The sequence below is a fragment of the Bos indicus x Bos taurus genome, chromosome 10 (genome assembly GCF_003369695.1).
Source record: "Bos indicus x Bos taurus breed Angus x Brahman F1 hybrid chromosome 10, Bos_hybrid_MaternalHap_v2.0, whole genome shotgun sequence".
NCBI classification, from domain to species: domain Eukaryota; kingdom Metazoa; phylum Chordata; class Mammalia; order Artiodactyla; family Bovidae; genus Bos; species Bos indicus x Bos taurus.
Window position 1 is genome coordinate 40,326,349 of NC_040085.1, and position 17,041 is coordinate 40,343,389.

The 17,041-nt window shown below is 39.7% G+C and overlaps 1 protein-coding gene across 3 annotated transcripts in view; it reads right to left on the minus strand.

The window, feature by feature from the left end:
• The window catches only part of USP3 (ubiquitin specific peptidase 3), a 102,786-nt gene that overhangs the window by 69,602 nt on the left and 16,143 nt on the right, over positions 1-17,041 (minus strand). Inside the window, exons 1-4 of one of the 3 annotated variants that reach the window (XM_027553801.1) lie at positions 4,959-5,025; positions 3,879-3,998; positions 2,027-2,124; positions 903-1,034 (exon numbers count right to left, since the gene is read on the minus strand). In XM_027553801.1, the coding sequence (XP_027409602.1) occupies positions 903-931 (29 nt within the window). In that variant the 5' untranslated portion in view covers positions 932-1,034; positions 2,027-2,124; positions 3,879-3,998; positions 4,959-5,025. Of the gene's footprint in view, positions 1-902; positions 1,035-2,026; positions 2,125-3,878; positions 3,999-4,958; positions 5,026-17,041 lie in introns of those variants that run through there. The other 2 variants (XM_027553800.1, XM_027553799.1) reach the window with 2 other exon arrangements.

The window sequence follows — 17,041 nt, forward strand, 5'->3', positions numbered from 1 at the left end:
GATTTGCTTCACACCAAAGTGAAACTGTAAAATACACTGACTCTCTGAGCATACCAAATAGATGTGGATTGTTAAATATCACTTGTAATCTAAATAACCTGTTCTAAGTAGTCAGAAAAATTCTCACTTTACTGTCATTTATATGAAACAGACATGCATAGTGTATCACAAAGAGAGAATAAGGCCTCCAATATCCTTTTACAGGATGTGATACTTAAAAAAAAAAAAAAAAATTGGCCTGAAGGACTTCCCTGGTGGTCCAGTGGTTAAGAATCTGCCTACCTATGCTGGGGACTCGGGTTCAATCCCTGGTTGGAGAACCAAGATCCCACATGCTGCAGGGCAACTAAGCCCGATTCAGCCAAATACATAAAAAGAAAAAATAATTTAAAAAGGAATTAGCCTGAAAGACTACATGCAAAGTTCTTAACATCTACCTACAGAGAAGAGGAGGAGAGTGGAACTGTGTTTGGACAGGAGAGACTGTCAAAACAATTTTTTAAACAAAGAAGTGAAGATTTTAAGATTATGTAACAAGATGTAAACTGGAACAGTAGAAACATGGATTTCTATAATGTTATTCTTTAATTAAAAACAAAACAAGAAAAAGAAAAGAAATCATAATGAACAACAATAGTAACCTTTCATTTCCCTAAAGCTTAGTGGGTGGGAAGAAGAGGCAGCCAAGAAGTGGAAAGGGCCGTGCAAGCTTACATCTGAATGACTAAGGACAGGCAGTCCTGACAGCCCCAGCCCTCTGTGCATCCCCACAGGTCCAGAGGGCAGTGATGGCAGCCCCCACTGGCTTAGAGACAAGGGGAGGGGAAAGAGCCAGGAAGACAAGCAAACACTTGTACACACATAGCAAAGGAATATCATTTTCAGAAAATATCAATACTTACCAGTATGTACTGTAGCTACTGCAATCCATACACACCGTGTGCTGTGCTTTTTCTTGCTTTTCTGATTTCTTATGGTTGGTTAAGGGTATTTGTGCATCTTCATAATGTTTTTTTGCATGGCCATTCACATACCTTCCAAAAATCAAATGAAAATATATTTTAATCTAAATACTGCTTTGGAAGTTAAAGTAGCAGGAGATGATAATAAAATTAGATGGTAATCAAATAAGAATGAGAAAGAATTCCTCCTAATAAAGTACATTCAATCCTGTAAGAGCATTCATCACTTGGTGATTTATTAAGCTGAGTTCTTAAAACATGCTCCTTTTTTGCAAACATACAATCAACTTTTAATTATACACAAGACTAGGGTCAGGCAAGGAAAGGCGCTATCTATTTAAATCGGTTTTAATACCACCTATCAACTCCTTTGCTGCTTCTTTTGCTAGCCTTTTCCTTTTTTAAGCTTTTCTCAGGCTGCTAGCCCCCAACTCAGGCTATTATCAAAGACAAGCTTTGTAAACTGATTTATTCAATCACTGCCCACAGGGCCACAAGCTCTGCTTGGGTTTCTGCTTAATATAAAACATGAGAGTCAGACATGGAAAAAGGATAATCTCCCATCTCTTTCTCATCAATATGGCTTCAGATCTTTTATTTGAATGCCTGAATAATCACTCCACTAACATGGAAATAGGGCTTGTTTAAAAGATATCCTAACAAAACACAAATCATCTCAAGCTTATATAAACTGTTATTTCTTACTACATGGACAAAGATAATCAAAGGTTGACTATAGTCATAAAAATTTTCTAACACTTTGCAACTCAGATTTAATAAATCATTTTATCACAAAAAGCAAAATGAAATTTAAATAAAGTTTCATCTATACCTTTGCCTAAACACTGTACAATATAATGCCATAACTGACTACTACTTAAAGACCTTCATAAAGCAAAAACTTTCCAGTTACTAGCAAACAGCCAGTTTATAGAAGGTAAGGCCTAACTGTAAACTAAGAAGAGTCAAAACAAATGTTGCTTACGTAGTACCAAAATCTGCTCAGAGAGTTAAGGTGACATTTTTCTCATAAGGTTCCTTAATTGTACAGGAACAACACTTACCTTGGAGAAAGTAGGATAGTTTGTGGTAAGCAGGATAGTTTTTGGTAAGTAGGGAGGATCACGGGCTTCCCTGGTGGCTCAGACAGTAAACAATCTGCCTGCAAAGTGGGAGACCTGGGTTTGATTTCTGGGTTGGGAAGATCCCCTAGAGGAGGGCATGGCAACCCACTCTAGTATTCTTTCCTGAAGAATCCCATGGACAGGGGAGCCTGGTGGGCTACAGTCCATGGGGTTACAAAGAGCCGGGCATGACTGAGTGACTAAGTACAGCAGAAGGAGGATCAACTAGCAAGCCCAGCCTCTCTACCCAAGGAAAACTAGAGGCACCAGAGGCACTACTAATGTCAGAATGTGATCATGTTTCCTCCCATTTTTCTTCACTATAATACACATAATGAAGACTTGTGTGTAGGGTCTTCTGTTCACAAAAGTGGACTAAAATGAATTTTAAAATATAAATAATGATTAAGAGTATAAATTCAAAAATTAGACAGCCTAGGTTTAAAAGTAGGCTTTGTCACATGCTGGTCTGGTAAGCTTGGGTGAGTTACTTCACTTCTCTACTTCTGTTTCTCATCTATAAAATTGAGATAATAGTACTTACACCCTATGGGCTGTTAGGTGATTATTATTATAATCCATGGCTCAGAATGCACGCGTGCATGAATGGATGAACGAATGAATGAATGTCAGTTTTATTTTACTTGCATTTTCCTTTATATGCTTAATTACTATCCATTCAGAATCTCAATAACATAACTGCTTACAAAGTCATCACATTAAACAAACTTTAAGACAACACACTGGACAGATCAGAAAACATCCAATATTTAACTAAAAGATAACTTCCAAGGAACCCTATAGGTTCAATATCTAATCAGCTCAATGCCTATGCTTACGTGTTTTTTACTGTGTCATGAAAAACAACAGTAATATTTATGAGTACCCTCAGAATCCCATAAAAGTCAATATGGAACAATGATAAAGGCATTACCACTTTCAAGTCTTTGAAAACTGATAATCTGGACAGGGTATATAGTTCTTTACTAACCATACTGTAGCCTCTAAATGTACTAGATGTTTTCATGGTTGCTATAATAAATTTCAGTGATAAAGTAAGAAGTGTATTAAAGATGACATTAAGATTAGCAATGTTTTGGCTAATATTCAAATATATATCAGAAGTTAACAGTCATGGATAAACTAACATAAAAATAAACATTTCCCTCATCCAGTTTTAGATTTTAACCAGATAATTTGGTCTAAAAAAGGAAAAGTGTCATTATACAACATCACAGATTTTTTAACAATACAAAAACTGGAAAAATAACTTAAATGGTATGGTGTAATAATGGCCAATAAGACATATAACTCAAATATGCTACTGATAAACTATATTTCCTAGTTGAAAGAATATTCAATTTAAGACTCCCCTATAGACAAGAGATCTAAATTACTAAAAAAATCAGAATTCTTGGCAGTCAACACCCAGGATTACATGATAAAAGAAAAACAGCCAATCAACTGTATAAAATGAAGATTCAAATGCAAGGTACTCTCATTATCTATGTAATCTACTTAATCATATTTCTCTGAAACTATGTCAAATTTCTAAACCTAAGATTGATTGCAATTGGAAACATACTACCTACAGAGCCTAGAAAATTTTCCATTTATCTTCTGATACTTAGAGAACTATGTGTTGCTTGCTATTAAGAACCTTCATCTCTCCAATTTTTGAGAGTTTGTCAGGTCTTGTTTTGACACATGACCTTCCAGATTTTGGTTGTAGAGCACTAGGAGACAACTGGAGGACAGAATTATATAAATTTTATTGCATTATAATTCTCACCTCTCAAAATCTAGGAGAGGAATCTGTCTCTTCAAGTGCAGAATTTAAGTGCTTCTACTTTTCTTCTTTTTTTTTTTTTAAAAAGTTATCTGTACAAAGTATTTTCAGGTTCCCCAAATCCTAGAGATTTCAAAACCACAACAACCACAATTAAGATATGTAGTTAACATTTTCCAAAAGCACTCTTTAAGTGTACATGGAAAAAAAATACTCAATTCCAGGACTGGAAAATATGAAAAATCAATCATTAACTGAATGAAGATGCTCTGTTCATGCATGTGTTTACAAATAATAATGGGGAAGCCACCCAAATAAACACAATATAAATTTCAGACTGTAGGACTTAGTATGATTTCCCATCCCCTTGCTGCTAAGCTACTAACTTCTGAAGTAAATTCAAAGCAGATTTTCTAAGCTAAAAGAGCCATAGAAATAAAGTGCCTACTACCCGGCAGACCAAGTCTGATACTTATTTGAGTTTGTGTTAGAAGAAAGAGTTACTAAAGTAGTTGATATTTAAGTAACATCATTTTGAAGCCAAGAACTAGGAAGACATGCTTAGGCTTGAACCGGGTTTGGAAGTGTTAAGTCCCTAGAAAGCAAAAATGTCTTAATGGAACAGTGAAATATTTGGTATGTCTTGAACACCATTAATAATGAACTTCACAGTGAGACCATTTTCAAGGGAATTCTTTATCTGTTTTGTTTTCAGAAGAATGATATGGTATCTTGGATTTGATTCAAAGGTCAGTAAAGGTAGGATGAGGTAGGTAACAGGTGAAAAAAAACTGGCCACATGTCAATCAAATATTACTAGTAGATTGTCTTGATCATCAAATTAATTCTTCTGAGTATCAACAGAAAGTATCCACCCCCTCCCCAGCCACTAGAGTTTCCTCAGTTCCACCGCTGAACAAAGGGATTCTGTTAGGAGAGGGAAGCCCTACAGAGAAGTATGTACACACCATGATTAAACAATGGTGCTAAATAAATCCAAATCAATAAAACTTTGACCAAAGCTTAGAGAAAACTGAAAATAAGCCAGTTGGGAAGTTAAGTAATAAGAAGTATGTCACCTACCTTCCACAGTGGACACTTGAACAAGTCAGACAGACCCAGGGGCTCTTGTTGGACCGGCACACTGATGAAAGAAAAACACACAATATAGCAGTTGTGTCATTTATTTCCCAGTTTCTCCCCTAATCTGTAATACCACATCCTGTGATTAAGTTATAAATTCCATGGCTGCTTAGGTGCACGGAGGCCACAAATCCCCGCTTTGTGAGTGCATTTACACAGAATGGCTGCCTAATTACAGCGACACGGCAAGGAATCCCAACACGTGTCCACAGCAGCTGCTCACGGTCACTGTTGACTCGACTCAAACGGTGTAACCACAAGTTAAACACATTTCTCCTTCGTTACTTAGTCCTTTCGGCATAGTCTCTGACAAGTTAAGGACAATCTATTGTCTCATTAAAAATGTTTTTTAAGTCTAATTCTTTAAATCACATGTCTTTACCATACAGATCATAAGCTGCTATAAATGACAACATTTTCAGTTTGTTTAGTGAGAGGCAAAGCCTGAGGATACAATTCGGAAGACTAAGCCCAATTCTTCCCAAATTAATGCCTCAGTTGCATTAAATATAATTCTAAAATTATAAATGCATGTAATTCTTGCTGAGGGTATAATCAGGATATTAATTACTTTGAGTATTTATTATGGGGATGAGGTAGGCAAACAGGGTATGAAAACTTTTAAAATATCGATTACAATTTTGCTTGTTGTTTACTTATTCAATTTTTTTAAGCCCTATAAACATAACAGTGATTTTAAAAGGGAAGGGATATAAGAATCACCTGAAAACAACTTTTTCAAAATACACATGTTCTCTGGGCAGAAACATCTACATTGAGGTGCGGACAGAAGGACCAAAGAACATGTCTATTTTGAGGAATGTAACTTCCCAGGTGACTCCCTGAGACAACTACTTGAGAACCACTAGGCAGCCTCCTAGGGGCATGAGAGGGACAGCACCACCAACACTCAGGATTATAATAAATCAGCAGCCTGGCATACAGTATACGCTCAATAAACACTCGTTGAAGCGAAATTCAAATGTCTTAATTCAAGATACTAAGCTCTTCCAAGATCTGATCCCTACTATGTTGGTCTTGCCTAATCAATATGTCACAATCAGCCTTTCTTATTGCTAAGAAAAATTAGCCAACACTGGAAATAAAGTGACTCAGCTGAAGCTGAAACTCCAGTACTTTGGCCACCTCATGCAAAGAGTTGACTCATTGGAAAAGACCCTGATGCTGGGAGGGTGGGGGCAGGAGGAGAAGGGGACGACAGAGGATGAGATGGCTGGATGGCATCACTGACTCGATGGACGTGAGTCTGAGTGAACTCCGGGAGTTCGTGATGGACAGGGAGGCCTGGCGTGCTGTGATTCATGGGGTCGCAAAGAGCTGGACACGACTGAGTGACTGAACTGAACTGATGACCATGTATAGGCCACCTCATGCTAAGAGTTGACTCATTGGAAAAGACTCTGATGCTGGGAGGGATTGGGGGCAGGAGGAGAAGGGGACGACAGACGATGAGATGGCTGGATGGCATCACCGACTTGATGGACATGAGTTTGAGTGAACTCTGGGAGTTGGTGATGGACAGGGAGGCCTGGCATGCTGCAATTCATAGGATCGCAAAGAGTCGGACATGACTGAGCGACTGAACTGAACTGACTGAAGAACTATAAGCCCTTTCAATATATAACGAAACACATTATATTGATACGATGAATATCCCAAAGATATTTAATTATAATACCATTGTGTGACCTGCTGTTTACTACTGATTAGGACTCAAATTCCATGAAGTTACAGGTAAAGTTGTAGGATTTTATTTGGTACAGATAATATCTGTCCAGCATACTCCGAGGGCTGTGGTTTTACTACCCTGCAGGACATTAATTGATTTTATATCTAACCTAGCAATTTACTTCAACATTCATTCTTCGGTGTCTGCATTCACTCAATCCCTCAAATGCTCTTGGAACCAGCTTTACCATCCCACTGGTTCCCTCATTAATGAGTTAAATAAGCCTTTGACATACATTCATTTTATATTTGTGTAGGAGGGGAGGAAAGGGCGAGGAGGAATAGGGGAGTACAATCATATGTTGCCCAAGGGACTCTGCCTGTCTGCCCAGCACAGGGCTCTAACTATTCGTGCGTAAGAAAGTTTGTGCACGCACACATGCTCAGTAGTGTCCAACTACACCCCATGGACTGTACCCTACCAGGCTTCTCTGTCCGTGGAATTTTCTGGGCAAGAATAATGGAGTGGGTTGCCATTTCCTACTTCAGGGGATCTTCCCCACCCAGGGATCGAACTAGAGTCTCCTGCATTGGCAAGTGGAGTCTTAACTCAAACCAGCTGGGAAGCCCATAAGAAAGCTTTCAGTGGTAAAAATCCCCTTCCAGTTAGTTAACCAAGGGCTTTACCTTTCCTTATTGCATTATATCAACTGCTAAGGGCCATCCTGAAGGCATTTTAGTTTTTTACTCAACAAACTCAAACCAAGTTTGCTGTATGTGCATATAAGTCACATGACAAAGACTAATAAGAAGAATGCCAAACTGCTAGCACCTATTTCACGCAGGTACATGGGAAGACCACTGTGAGGCAGTCTCGGCTACGGGCTTTTTATGTGCATCTGATTTATATCAATAAAAACACGACAGTCTTATAGTTTGAAAAGAAGACCTATAAAGTATATTTTTAAAAAGAAAAATAAATTAGAACACTGTTTACTTGAAACAGATAATCCTGGTCTGAGATACAATTTGAAGGATTAAAAAACTACAAATATTATCTAGTTGTATTCCTCCACAAATCTTTTTCTTTTAGTAAAGACTAAGAAATATTGTGATTGCAGCCATGAAATTAAAAGATGCTTACTCCTTGGAAGGAAAGTTATGACCAACCTAGATAGCATATTCAAAAGCAGAGACATTACTTTGCCAACAACAGTCCGTCTAGTCAAGGATATGGTTTTTCCTGTGGCCATGTATGGATGTGAGAGTTGGACTGTGAAGAAGGCTGAGCGCGGAAGAATTGATGCTTTTGAACTGTGGTGTTGGAGAAGACTCTTGAGAGTCCCTTGGACTGCAAGAAGATCCAACCAGTCCATTCTGAAGGAGACCAGCCCTGGGATTTCTTTGGAAGGAATGATGCTAAAGCCGAAACTCCAGAACTTTGGCCACCTCATGCGAAGAGTTGACTCATTGGAAAAGACTCTGATGCTGGGAGGGATTGGGGGCAAGAGAAGGAGGAGACGACAGAGGATGAGATGGCTGGATGGCATCACTGACTCGATGGACGTGAGTCTGAATGAACTCCGGGAGTTCGTGATGGACAGGGAGGCCTGGTGTGCTGAGATTCATGGGGTCTCAAAGAGTCGGACACGACTGAGCGACTGAACTGAAGAAATATTGTATTCAGTCTGGAAAAAAAGTTTAATATGATCCTGAAATAAGTAATTATAATAGTAAGTTGTTTTGTTTTTTAAGACTTGTTTTAGGTGGGCCATTTTTAAAGTCTTTGTTGTATTTGTTACATGTTTCTGTTTTATGTTTTTTGGGGCTTTCGCCACTAGGCATGTAGGATCTTAGTTCCCCACCAGGGACTGAACCCACGCTGGCTGCATTAGAGGGCAACGTGTAACCACTGGACCTGCAGGGAAGTCCTCAGGCCCCAAGTTTTTAACCATTAGAGGGTTTTGCTTTTTGAACTACGGGAAGATTATTTTTGCTCCTCCTTTGAATGAGGAAAAGAAAACTTAGAACAAAATCACTGTTGTGTTCCCTACCAAGTGTTCATCCCCTTCCCCCACTCCGATGGTTGTATAGTATGTGTATGGACAAAAAATACATACAATATTGTGATCTAATTTTTCTACTCAGTATAGTAAATACATTTCTTCGTGTTGCTAAATTAGAACATGCGTGCATGCTCAGTCACTACGTTGTATCTGACTCTCTTGCGATCCCATGGACCACAGCCTTCTAGGCTCCTCTGTCCATGCAATTTTCCAGGCAAGAATACTGAAGTGGGTTGCCATTTCCTACTCCAGGGGATCTTCCCAACTCAGGGATTGAACCCACATCTCCTGCATTGGCAGGCAGATTCTTTAGCCACCAGGGATGCCCACTAAATTAAAAGAGTGTACTCTCATCTTATAAAATCTCAGTTACCTCATAAAGTTTTAATTCCTTAAATTTTAGAAAATATGCCCTAAGGCTGAGGGAAGGAAGAATAGGGAAGAAACTGCTTAACAGGTGTAGGGGGTGATGAAATGTCTTGGAACAAGATGGAGATGATCGCTGTGGGTGTACTGAATGCGCTGTGTTTAGTTGCTCATTTCAGAATGGATGATTTGGGGACCCCCGGGGGCCACAGGCTGGGGCTCGGCACTTCACTGTCGAGTGCACAGGTGCGGCCCTGGTTGGAGAACTAAGATCCCACAGCTGCACAGCTTGGCAGGAAATAAATTTTTAAAAAAATTTTTTAAGGTTAATTTTACGTTATATGAATTATACTTCAGTTAAATAAATAAATAGGTGCTTAAGACGGGGATAAGGAGAGAGAATAAAAGGAAGTGAAATAGCGCTGACATTCCAAAACACGAGAAACAAGTGAGTGTGTCTCTTACTAAATCTCCAAAAAAGACCTCATTTTCTAAATTAAGAAACCAAATTTCTTCTATCACAAACATTTACAATAAGAAAGTTAAGATTTAATGTGTGATAGGACATTTGGTCTTGGCTATTTAAAGGACAGTACTCTCTGAGTGCGTAATACTTTCACAACAGAAGACCATCTGAAGGCTAGAAAACTACAGAGAATAGGGTTATTATGAAGCCATTTATTACACTGCTTCGGTGAATATTCACTCTGTTTAAATATCCCTCATTCAAATTATGAAACCTTTAATGTACCCAGGAAAATCATAAAATAGAAGAAAAAATGCTGGCTGTAAGTTAAACCCTCAATTATTGCTACAAATAGAACAGGTCATAACATGAGTAAAAGACTACTACAAATAATCTTAAAATCATTCTAATCATCTTAAGGGGACGTATCTTATTATAAAAGGTAGTCTCAGTTTACAGACAGATAGGTTTCAGATTTATCTGTAGGATGAACACATTTCCTGTGGAAACTGCATTAAAGGTTTGCAGGCTATTCTATAAAACTCTATAAGAACCATTACAAAACTGAAATACTATATTGTGTGTGTGTGTATAAAATAAAACCATACACAGTCAATAAAAATGTTTTTAAGCTATAAACTATTCAGCAAAACATAAAAATATTAAACAAAGGTTTTTATTTTTTAAATGGTAAATGCTGGTACTTAAGAGAAAGCGGGTGATAAGGATGGAAACTTAGAGAAGTTCAGAATGACAAACCATAACTGAGAACTCATAAAGGCTCTTTTTATTAGGCCTAATTACACTTCAGGGTGATGTCAGGGCAAGGAAGCCATGCAGTGTATTTCTCACACTGTTACACATGGCCACAGGAGGGTCACTGGATCTCATAAACACAGTCTGGTCTTCTTTCACTCACGTTATGAAATGTCCTCAGAGTTACTCTGCCCCAGCAATCTGTCCCGTATGCCGAGATTCTCGCGGCCCCGAGCCAAGGTCTCCTCTCTCAGCTCCTGGGCATCTCAGCCTGGGGGACAGACACTGTCTAGTTCCCCTCACTCTCTTCCTGCTGCTGTGGCCTCAGGACCCTGCCCTGTTCTCACCCTCAGCCAGAAGCTCTGTAAGTTGGCAGAAGCACCCCTCTGAAGAGGGTAGAGACTCTGATCCTCCCCTGAGCTAGGGCCATTCTGCACAAGGTAGGAGCTTCGACACAGGCTGGGCAGGCAAGCAAGGCAGAGGAACCCCAGGTTCTAAAACATGCTCAGATTCATGGATTCTTGCTAAAGCCCCCAAAGCTTTAACTCTCTGGAAATCCAAAAGTGACAACTGATGGTGGGAAGGCATCCAAGTGATCTACAAACCAAAGTGGTTTTACTCCCTACTATTCCTATGAAGGGGCTTCCCTGGTGACTCAGCAGTAAAGATTCCGCCTGCCAATGCAGGAGACAGGAGTTCGATCCCTGGGTTGGGAAGATCCCCTGGAGGAGGAAATGGCAACCTACTCCAGTATTCTTGCCTGGGAAATCCCATGGACAGAGGAGCCTGGCAGGCTACAGTCTATGGGGTCGTAAAAGATTTGGACATGACTTAGTGACTAAAGAAAACGTTCCTATGAAGGGAAGACTGATCTGCTCCTTTACCAAGAGACGAAGAAAGGCAGAAAACTGGGGAGTTCTGTGCTCAAAGAGGCCTATTTACACACGAATACTTTTAGGTTGTGTCAGAAGACAAAACAGCATCCACACTGAATATAAATTTCTTCCCACTGATTTTCCTCAATATCCTTAGTATCCACTACATAGAATCTAGTAAGATAGAGTACATTTGATATTCAAGCCCCATCAACAATTCTCCTGGAATCCTAATTTTTTAATAAAACAGCATGCACTAGAGCTACGACACAACTTAGTCACCGTCTCTGCACGCAAGAAGAGTCCAAGCACACAGCACTGACGGGCAAGCACTTCACAGCGCGTCCACCATTCAGCAGCTGCTTCAACTGGCAGAGAGGCTCTTAAGCGTCTCGAGAGTTCACAAACGTGAGGATGACCAGGGCTCTAGTTCTGGCCCTACCATTACTCCTCAAAGAACTGAGAACATCACTGCTGTGCTGGGTCTGTTTCTTCACTGTAAAATGAAAACTGGGTGATAAGCATGTCCCCTCTAAGTGTAAAATTATTCAAAGAAGATAAAGCCAAAGATAGATGAAATAATATCATTCCCTATAGATAAAATTCTTCCACTCTCCTAATTTTTTAAAAGGCTTAATAAAAAGATTAATTGCTAATGTAGTACAATTTTCTAAATCAACGCTCTTCAGCTTTTTTTTTGTCCCCTGCTCCACAATCCCTGAGAGGCAGTACTCTGAGCACATTGCCCGTCAGTAACAGCAGAGTCGCTGTTGTGGAGTCACTGTTCAAAACCACTGGAGACGAAGGTGCTGCTCCAACAGTAAAACTCAGATCACCACCCCCTCCACCCAACAACACACAGAGTTTTTTAAGTGCACCCCTCTGAAAAATTAGCAACCCAGAAGAAAATATTCGTAACCTATTTTTTTAAAAGAGTCAAGTTCATTTTTATCTATTTAATGTTCATCTGGCACATACTATGTGCCAAGCACTACTGCACTTTACTGTGCCACTTTATAAATACTCCTTCATTTAATCCTCTACAGTCCAGAGGTGTGTACTATGACTTGGCCTGTTTTATAGATAAGGAAGCAGTGGCATATGACGGAGAAGTTATATACCTTGCTACATTAGTATGGGACAGAACGGAACTCAAACTCAAATGATTGAAGGCATGGACTGCTGCAAAGCAGAAGACCAGCAGGTTGTTATTTTTGCTTCAAAAAGATTCCATACTATGTGTTCCTGTGTTATACACCTGTGTATAAACTGTTTGACATCTAGAAGGATATATAGTAATTTAACAGTCATGTGAAAAGAATGGGATGGGGGACTGGAGCCACATAGCCCTACTTTCAACTACACTGTCTGAATTTTGTCATAAAGCATTACTTCTTTTACAACAAAAATTAAATTTAAATGTCTTAAATTTAAAGATACTGGTATCATAAAGCTGTCCTAATGAAACAGACTTATTCTAAATTATTAAGCATGAGTAGTAAGTGAAAACAAAACCCAACATTACAACTCTATGGGTCTGAAAACACACCAATGAAAAAACATTTGCAGCTGTTACTCAAAACACACACACACACACACACACACACACACACACAAATACTCCATAAAAGTATCAACAGTAGTGTTACTCCTCTTGAAATCGAAGAACAGGGCAGAATTATCATAAAAAAATCTATAAATATTCCAGTATATATACAAGTAGAAATATACTCCAGGACTAACCCAGTTTACCCTCCAACTGATATATTTTTAGATGCGTTGTTGTTGTTCAGTCGCTCAGAGAGCAAGACATACAATCTTTATACCATAAACGCTCTCTGAACCATATACTCACAAGCCTATTCTATGCTAAAATTTCTGAAGTCTACCTTTAATTTGAATTCTCTGAAATTCCTGGGGTAAGGAGTGAATGGTAAAGTCACATGGATAAAGCAGGAAACGGGCTGTAAGGTAGTCCCCACAAGAAGAAATCCGGCTACACTAAGCAACCGCCAGAGTGCCAAAGCAGCCAAAATCACTGTCTGTGTTCTCACTCCCACCCTGATACCGCTGCCCATTCTGAGAGTGGGCACCGGGTTCCCAGGGAACAGGAGAATTCCCTATATAGCAACAGGCAGTGCCCAGGGCTAAAGAAGTGAGCCAACAATGGAGGAGGAGGAGACCAAGCGTGAGCACCCAATCCAAAGTGCTCAGAGCAGCAGGCTCACAGAAGATGATGGGACGGAGGGGTCAGGGCCAAGGCAGTGACAGCAGTTAAGAAGTTAAGTTTATCTTGGTTGCCTTTCCACCTTCCCCCTCTTGCAGCTCTCTCTTCCTCAGTTCCATTCTTATTCAAGGTTGGCAATTGTTTAATCTCTCCTGAATCATTAGATAAGTAAATTGCTTTCTGGTAAAGTCATAGTTCAGTATTTCTTATAGCCATTCTTTTCTTTCTGTTTAATGGCCCTATGAAAGATGAAAGATAACCACAAATTCTTGAATGTTCCTCCCACTGAGAGGCAGGTCTATGTCCTCTTTCCTTGAATCTGGGCAGGCTCTGTCAGTGCCCTGACCAACTGAATATGGCAGAAGGGACCAGGTGTCAGTTTGCAGGTCTCCGTTTTAAGAAATTGACAGTTTTCTCTTTTTATTGCTTGGAATGCTTGCTCTTGGGGTGGCCGGCCACCATGGAAGAGGCCTAAGCACCCTGTGAGAAACACAATATGAGAAAGCGAAAGAACGTAGAGAGACCTTGCAAAAGATGACACCTTAGTGTATGCTGGGGACAGGGGTGCAGAAACAGAGACCAGGAGCACAGAGGCTTGTGACAGGTGAGTTAAAAAGCCACCGAGGAAGTGGATGCTCCAGCTTAAGGAACTCCAGCTGGTTCTTCCTAAATGCCTGACCTACAAGATCATAAGCAAAATGAAATGATTGTTTTAAGCACTAAGATGACAGCATCCACCATTCACACCTGCCAAACGACTCACAGGAATGAGTGACACTGCCGTTTAGTAGAGGTGAGGATGAGACCCTTAAAGAGGCTCTATCCCGTAGGAATCAAAACCATCCAAAGACCAGACGATACCCTCTGCAACAGAGGTGGTAAGACAGTAAAACACTGAGTCCATCATCGACTGAGCTGCCATCATCACTCAGGACTGGCTCTCTCTGTATCCTGTCAATATTTTACATCTGGATGTGCTGTCTTGAGCATAATAAGACAACCTAATTCTTGGGCGGAATATCACATAGTAAAAAACGACCTTCAAAAATCTCCAAACCGCTATTCCCATAGCAACCCCAAACTCCTGATGAAGATTCTTAAGAAAATGTCACTGGCACTTGCAGGAATTCCTTTCTCTTCATTAAAAGCTACAGAGCCTTATCCTTCATTCCTTTTGCCTCTCTGGATTATGTTCCCTAATAAACATTCTGGGAAACCTCACATTTTATTTAAGGTTGGATTTGAAAACCTAATTGAATAATTATGAGTCGAGAATATCCTCCTCCATTTTTGTTTCCAATTCTCTCTTCACCCTAAGAGTGCTGACTTATTCCTCAGCCAGCCTAACTTGATTCCCATCACACCCATCAGCAATGTCTGATCCCAGCCTTTGTAGCTGGGGTCAAGAGCCCACATCCTAACCAGACTCCCAAGATTTCTAGGAAGTACTTTGACTTTTCTCTTAAAGATTTCAACAAAGTGTATGGGATTTTTGGGTTTTGGTTTGTTTTCAGTACAACTGCTTTACAACGTCATCTTGGCTTTTGCTGTACAACAAAGTGCACCAGCTATATGAATACATACATACATACACACGTACATATATATATACATATATATGTATATATATATACTCCCTCCCTCCCACACACCCCCCAACCCACCCACCTAGGCCATCACAGAGCCCTGAGCCGAGCCTCCTGTGCTTTATAGCAGCAGCTTCCCACTACCTATTTTACACATGGTAGTGTAGATATGTCAAGCCTCATCTCCTCATTTGTCCCATTCTCCTCTTGCCCTGTCAGCCCAGCGGAAGGAAGTAGGGGAAGGACTCTGCTCCACATCATTTTGGTTGAACTAGGCAGAGGCCTTGATCTCCTGGCTTTGACCTTAAACCCTGCCAAAAGAATTCCTTCCTGCTTTAATACAAAAATGTACCAAAGTGACTTGGTTACCCTTAGGAATGCGACTATTACTCTGTAGACTCAAAAGGAACATGTCAGAGGCAGGCATGGGCTCCAGAACCCACATAAGTCTTCTGTTCACCTTCTAGCTCTCCCATTATTTTGTTCTATGACCTTAAGGAGTTGGTTTCAGAGCCTGCCTCCTCATCTGTAGCAGAAGACAAAGACCACCCCTGCCTCAGATGGCTATGGTAAGGGTTTCATGAGACGAAGCACATGAAGGGCACAAGGGGCCTAATAAACAGAAGCCCCAGTGACTCTCAGTTTCCTTCCCTTAAGAATATATTAAAATAAAAAACGCAGCTATCTGGGGTTAATTCTGTGACAGCCATTCTACACAAGGCAGTTAACATATGTCCACATATAGCATGACTGCTAATTGTTCAGAAATTTTTCCCGTAGTTTACACACATTAAAAGGATGGGAGCTGACAATTCCTTTCCACAGAAAAATTCCAAATAAATAAATCAGTAAAAATCCTTCAGAAACTCCTCCGGTATCTGACTTGAAATTAAATTATTTTTAAAACATAAAATGAATGAGACAAAATATTCTATTTTAATAAGCTGATTTCAAAATTGATATAATGACTATATACACCTTAATGTCAGAATCATTAAACTTTACACAGTTAATGTAAAATACTTCAGAAGCAAATGCACTGTAGAAGCAAATTTCAAGGAGGTTTAGACAACTAAATAAGATGCTACTCAGATAAAACACTTAAGTACATAAGCAACTTGGGTGTCAAAACCATACGGAGATACACTAAATTCTGAGGTATTCAGAATAGAGATTAAATCATGGTGCACCAATCTAATCAATCAAAATACACTGTACCTTGGTCATTCTAATATCCAATATGTGGGGTTACAAGTCTTCAAAAATATTTTTTAAATTTCTAACTTTTGTTTTAACAAAGAAGCAAATAGAAATGATTTCAAATCACACCAGATTTAAGATATGGTGATCAGGGACTTCCCTGGTGGTCCAGTGGCTAGGACACCGTTCGAGATCCCTGGTCGGGTAACTAGATCCCACGTGCCGTGACTTGGCACAGCCAAATAAATAAATAAAAATAAATATTAAAAAAAAAAGATATGGTGATCAGCTTATTTTTACAGACAGTAGGTTTAAACTTCTACTCTAAATAATTCAGTTCTTTTTTTATCCAGGATAAATAGGATTACCTGGTTCTCTTTAAGGGACACTGTCTTTGGTTCTCAGAGGCTAATTTTGAGACTGTGCTCGAGCCAATTTTTCAAACCTTTTTCATGTCAGGACCTGCATGGAAAATGATAACATCTGTATGGTGCACGTGCGTAAATTGAAGAGTCATCATGGGGGCCAGAAGTAATCTGCTTGGAGGCTCCAGCCACTCTTAGGCTGAGGGGACTGTTATCTCAACACATAGGTAATCTTTTTATGGCCCTTCTGATGGAAAGCTATGTTTCCCAATCTTTTACCTGGTTTTCTAGTAATGCAGGAAGAAGTCCCCCTCTTCTACTCCAATGCCCACTTATTGGAACAAAGGCTTTTAAGTCATCAACCAGCTGAGAGGACCAGCAGCATTATCTAGGAATCCGAAGTGCTCCTCTGAGTTTATCCTACTCA